Source organism: Eulemur rufifrons, chromosome 8 (genome assembly GCF_041146395.1).
Source record: "Eulemur rufifrons isolate Redbay chromosome 8, OSU_ERuf_1, whole genome shotgun sequence".
Lineage (NCBI taxonomy): Eukaryota > Metazoa > Chordata > Mammalia > Primates > Lemuridae > Eulemur > Eulemur rufifrons.
The window spans coordinates 30508280-30514363 of record NC_090990.1 but is presented as its reverse complement, the minus strand read 5'-3'; the positions used below and the strand labels follow the sequence as shown (position 1 = coordinate 30514363).

Sequence of the window (6084 nt, the reverse complement as noted above, 5' to 3'; positions counted from 1 at the left end):
CCTCGGTTATGCTCTGGCCTTTCTGTTCCTCGAGGTCACTGAGATCACTACACTCTTTAGGGCCTCAGCAATAGCAGTTACCGCCACCCAAAATACTTTTCTTACAGATCTTAATGGGAGAGGGAGGAGGCATGATCCTTCTAGTTTATAGCTTGGCCTACATGTCACCTCTTCAGAGACAACATTGTTCCCAATCTAAAGTAGCCCTTGGTCACTGAGGTCACTGGCTGGTTTTCTTCATGCCACTCATCACCCCAAATTATCTTATAGGGTCTGTTTCCACCTCTCATTCCCTGCCATACACATACATACTCTCCTAATAGCATCTGAACTCCATGAAAGTAGAGACTCTTCCTAGTCTGTCTTGTTTACAGCTACAGCTGCAGTGCCTACTAATGAATAGCACATTGTAGGTATTCAATAAATACATTCAATGAATTGAGTGAAAGACGGTAACCTCAGGCAAGGCTCAGAGTAAGAGCATGCATTCAATATAATAGCTATTATTTCCAAGGCCGGGCTCAGTGGCTTATGCCTGTAATCCCAGCGGGTCGTTTGAACCCCTCCAGGTTACAGTGAGCTATGATTGTGCCACTTCACTCCAGCCTGGGTGACAGAGCAAGACCCTGTCTCAAAAAAAAAAAAAAAAAAAAAAACCAAAAACTTATTTCCTATATCTTTTGATCATCCTTTTCTAGTTCACTCATAAAAATTCAGTGTGTCTCAATTTTAGGGGTCATTTTTATTTCTGGTTACTTTGCCTCTCTTCTTGGCCTCCCTATCTCCAACTAAAGAAAAAGAAGAAAGAGGAGGAGGTGAATAAGGAGAGAAGGGAGGAGGAAGGGGAAAGGAACAGCAGCAGTTGCCCTTCAGTATAGTTTTATACCAACTATTTTAGAATAAACCTTTAAAATTGATATTATCCAATATTGATGAGTATGCGGAAAAACTAGTACATTCAGAAACTGATAGTGAAAATAAATGATAGCTAGCATTCATTAGGCAGTTACTAAGTGCTAAATTAACATGCTTCATTTCATTTGGTTCTCACAACCCTATGGGATAGCTACTATTACTGTTCCAATTTTATGGATCAAGAAATTGCAGGAGGTTGAGTAACTTGAACATGGAAACAGTATTTTGGCGTAGCCCTTTTTTAAAACAATGCAACAGCCCGGGCGAGGTGGCTCATGCCTATAACCCTAGCACTCTGGGAGGCCGAGGCAGGCAGATTGTTTGAGCTCAGGAGTTCGAGACCAGTCTGAGCAAGAGCGAGACCCCATCTCTACTAAAAATAGAAGGAAATTATATGGACACCTAAAAATATATACAGAAAAAATTAGCCAGGCATGGTGGTGCACGCCTGTAGTCCCAGCTACTTGGGAGGCTGAGGCAGGAGGATTGCTTGAGCCCAGGAGTTTGAGGTTGCTGTGAGCTAGGCTAATGCCACGGCACTCTAGCCTGAGCAGCAGAGTGAGACTCTGTCCCCAAAAATAAATAAATAAATAAAAGAAAAAAGGAAATAAAATAATGCAACAAGTGATGTCCTAAAGCCACAGTAACATTTATATGCTTTGACTTAGGCCAATCTTGCAAATTTGTTTTCTGGAGTAATTCAAGAGAAGAACTACATGCATAAAGACCTTCACCACAACATAATCTTAAATAGTGAAAAGTGAAAACAACTTAAATGTCAAACAAGAGGATGTTTAAGTAATTTATAGAACATCAACATGATATAATATCATGTGGCTACTGAAAATGTTTCCATGGTATAATCAATTAAAAATCAGACCATGAAAATGAATACATAATATGCTAATAACCATTTAGAATGTATGTATTTGAATAAGGACCAAAAGGGAATAACTCTCAAATGAAAATGTTGTGTTAAGATTGTAGGAAAAACAAATACCACATGTTCTCACTTACAAATGGGAGCTAGTCCGGGTGAGGTGGCTCACGCCTGTAATCCTAGCACTCTGGGAGGCCGAGGCGGGTGGATCACTCGAGGTCAGGAGTTCGAGACCAGCCTGAGCAAGAGCAAGACCCCGTCTCTATTAAAATTAGAAAGAAATTATCTAGCCAACTAAAAATATATAGGAAAAATTAGCCGGGCATGGTGGCGCATGCCTGCAGTCCCAGCTACTCGGGAGACTGAGGCAGAAGGATCGCTTGAGCCCAGGAGTTTCAGGTTGCTGTGAGCTAGGCTGACGCCATGGCACTCACTCTAGCCCGGGCAACAGAGCTGTCTCAAAAAAAAAAAAAAAAAAAAGGCCTGTCTCAAAAAAAAAAAAAATAAGTGGGAGCTAACCAAGGGATATATATAGTCACAAAGTGGTGTAATGGACATTGAAAACCTGGACCTCCTGAATGACAGGTAAATAAAGAAGAGAACAGAATCTAAATTAAAAAAAAATAAGAAAATTAATGGGGGGAGGGCAGAATAGGGGTGAGAGATAAAAATCTGCCTATCGGGTACAACGTACACTATTGTGGTGACGAGTACACTGAAAGCCCTGACTTCAGCATGATACAGTTCTTCCATGTAACAAAAAACACTACTACCTCCTAAATTTTTTGAAATAAAAAAAAAAAGATTGTAGGATTACAGGAGGAGTTTTTTTTTGTTTTGTTTTTAAAATATTTGCTTTAATGTGATTGTACTGGTTTTACTTTTAAAAATTGAATAAGAAAAATATGATAATGGAAAGAATGCTGAATTAATATGTGTACTCTGTTGAAGAGAGACCTAATTAAATCATGGCACTATAGTCAATATAGTGATCAATACAAGGCATTTGAGGATACCAAACAAACTTGAGAAATCCACTTTAATGAATTCATCAGCAATTTGGAAGACTCCTGGTTGATGTGGAGTGGGGATCTATGGTAACTCTTCTCCGTATCATGGTCTGCCTTTGTGTCCAAGCTTTAAGTTAGCCGCTTTGTTCAGGATAGTTTTAGACATCAGTGATTTTATGGTTTTGACTTTTGGTCTTGTTCTTGTATGTTGTGTGTCTCCTTCAGAGAAGCCACATTTATGTATCCAGCCTCGGAATTTTGTGAACGAGAAAGAGACTCAGGGGACTTTGGAATTGGCATTGCTTCTTCTGACTTAGGTTCTTTAACCTCTTGAAGACTTGCAACTGACTCTACCAAATCTGTTCCTGAAAAACTAAGAAAGGCCATGTGTGAGGACATCGTATAAATAGCATTCTGGGTAGCAATTTGGGGTTACAGGGATATGGTATCAATAGAATTTCAATTTTTTGCAACTGTCAAACACAAAGAAAACCAAATAAAATTTACCTTAAGCCTATGTTCATGGACTATCTCCTACCTTAAATCAGGATTCTGTGGGGTGTAGGGGTAAAGGAGTGGCAAGGGGAGAAGGGATTCGAAGAAGAGTCAGCATAAATGTAGAAAAAATTACCCCAAAATGCTATGCTTTTTCAAGCCAGCAACTCAGGACTAGTTAGGTAGCCATGACTCTTGGGCATATAGATGATTGTTTTTTGGTTTTGTTTTTTTTTACTCTCTGCCAGAGCAAAAATGGACAGATGATTGTCTTGACTTTACTAACCTGGAATATGGTAAAAGCAGTATTTTATTAAGTGCTTCAAATTCAGGAATGTTACTAATTGTTTCCTAAAAGGAAAGAAAAGATGACTATTAAAAATTATAATGATAAACCATTGCAATGTGATCCTGGAACTAATAGTATATATATATACACACACACACTTACATATATAAATATGTAAATAAGTATATACACATATTTACATATAAATATATTTATATATTTTATATAATATATAAATATGTTTTATATGTCACATTTATACATAAATAGATATACTTGCATATATTAATAGTATGTATAACAAAAAGCATAAAAGGGATAGAATGAAAAGCTGGTTGGCCTCCCACCCATCAGTGTGTCTGTGTGTCTGTCTCTCTCTATACATACACACACACACACACACACACATCATCTATCTATATGGTACTATACATACTATCTTCACCTTATCTTTATCTTGCTTCTTTCCTTTGTTAAATATATTTTGGATACACTCTAGAAATCTTGTATTCTTTTTTTTTTTAAACAGCAGCTTTCTTGAGAAGTAACTCATGTACCATAAAGTTCTCCCTTTTAACATGTTCAATTCAGGCTGGGCGCGGTGGCTCACGCCTGTAATCCTAGCACTCCGGGAGGCCGAGGCGGGCGGATTGTTTGAGCTCAGGAGTTCAAGATCAGCCTGAGCAAGAGCGAGACCCCATCTCTACTAAAAATAAAAAGAAATGATTTGGACAGCTAAAAATATATATAGAAAAAAAAAATTAGCTGGGCATGGTGGCACATGCCTGTAGTCCCAGCTACTCAGGAGGCTGAGGCCAGGAGTCTGAGGTTGCTGTGAGCTAGGCCGATGCCACGGCACTCTAGCCAGGGCAAAAGAGCAAGACTCTGTCTCAAAAAAAAAAAAAAAAAAGAAAAATTAGCCGGGCATGGTGGCACATGCCTGTAGTCCCAGCTACTTGGGAAGCTGAGGCAGTTGGATCGCTTGAGCCCAGGAGTTTGAGGTTGCTGTAAGCTAGGTTCATGCCATGGCACTCTAGCTGGGGCAACAAAGCGAGACTCTGTCTCAAACAAAAACAAAAACAAAACAAAACAAAACAAAACAGTGTTCCCTTCGACCAACATCTATCCATTCCCTCCCCATCCCCAGCCTCTGGTAATCACCATTCTGCTCTCTGCTTCTATTTGTTTTAGAGTCTACATATAAGTGAGAACGTGGTATTTGCCTTTCTGTGCTAAGCTTATTTCACTCAGCATAGTATCCTCCAGGTTCATCCATGTTGTCACAAATGATAGAAGTTCCTTCTTTTTAAAGGCTAATAAATAGTATTCCATTGTTTATATATATGACACTTTCTTTATCCATTCATTCAGTGATAGACACTTAGGTTGATGCCATAACTTGGCTATTGTGAATAGTGCTGCAATAAACATGGCAGTGCAGATATCTCTTCAACATATGGATTTCAAATCCTTTGCATATATATCTAGCAGTGGGATTGCTGGATCATATAGTAATTCTATTTTTAGCTTTTTGAAGAACCTCCATATAGTATTCCATAATGGCTATGCTAATTTACATTCCAACCGTGTACGAGAGTTCTCTTTTCTCTACATCCTCACCAACACTATCTTTCATCTTTTTTTAAATTTTTTAAAACTTTTTTTAATCTTTTGTTCTTCTTTTTCTTATTGTTTACTGCTATGATGAAACATGATGGGAATTTATCATCTTTTTGATAATTGCCATTCTGACAGGTGTGAGGTGATATCTCATTGTAGTTTTCATTTTCATTTCCCTAATGGTTAGTGATGTTGAGCATTTTTTTCATATACCTGTTGGCCATTTGTATGTCTTCTTTTGAGAAATATCTATTCTTGTCCTTTGCCCATTTTTTAATTGGGTTGTTTTCTTGCTATTGAGTTGAGTTCCGTATACATTTTGGAATTTAACCCCTTATCAGGTATATACCTTGCAAATATTTTCTCCCAATCCATAGGTTGCCTTTTCACTTTGTTAATTGTTTCCTTTGCTGTGCTGAAGCTTTTTAGTTTGATGTACTCCCATTTGTCTATTTTTGTCTTTGTTGCCTGAGCTTTTAGGGTCAAATAAAAAAAAATCATTGCCCAGACCTATAATTTTTTCCCTATGTTTTCTTGTAGTAGTTATACAGTTTCAGGTCTTATGTTTAAGTTTTTAATCCATTTTGAGTTGATTTTTGTATGTGGTGTTAGCTAAGGTTCCAATTTAATTCTTTTGTGTGCCAGTTTTTTCAATACCCTTTATTGAAGAGATTGTTTTTTTCCCATTATGAAGTACTCTTGGTACCTTTGTTAAAAATCAATTGGCTGTAAATGTGTGGGTTCATTTTGAGCCTCTTTATTCTGTTCCATTGGTCATTGTGTCCATTTTTATGCAAATACCATGCTGTTTTAATTACTATAGCTCTGTAATATAGTTTGATGTCAGGTGGTGTGATACCTCCAGCTTTGTTCTT

The 6084-nt window shown here is 37.8% G+C and overlaps 1 protein-coding gene across 1 annotated transcript in view; it reads right to left on the bottom strand.

The window, feature by feature from the left end:
* Window positions 1-2979: 2979 nt before the first annotated feature.
* CCDC30 (coiled-coil domain containing 30) overlaps window positions 2980-6084 on the bottom strand; it is a 141542-nt gene continuing 138437 nt past the window's right edge. The window contains exons 16-17 of the mRNA XM_069479162.1: window positions 3587-3651; window positions 2980-3178 (exon numbers count right to left, since the gene is read on the bottom strand). Coding sequence (XP_069335263.1) covers window positions 2980-3178; window positions 3587-3651 — 264 coding nt within the window. The remainder of the gene's footprint in view (window positions 3179-3586; window positions 3652-6084) is intronic.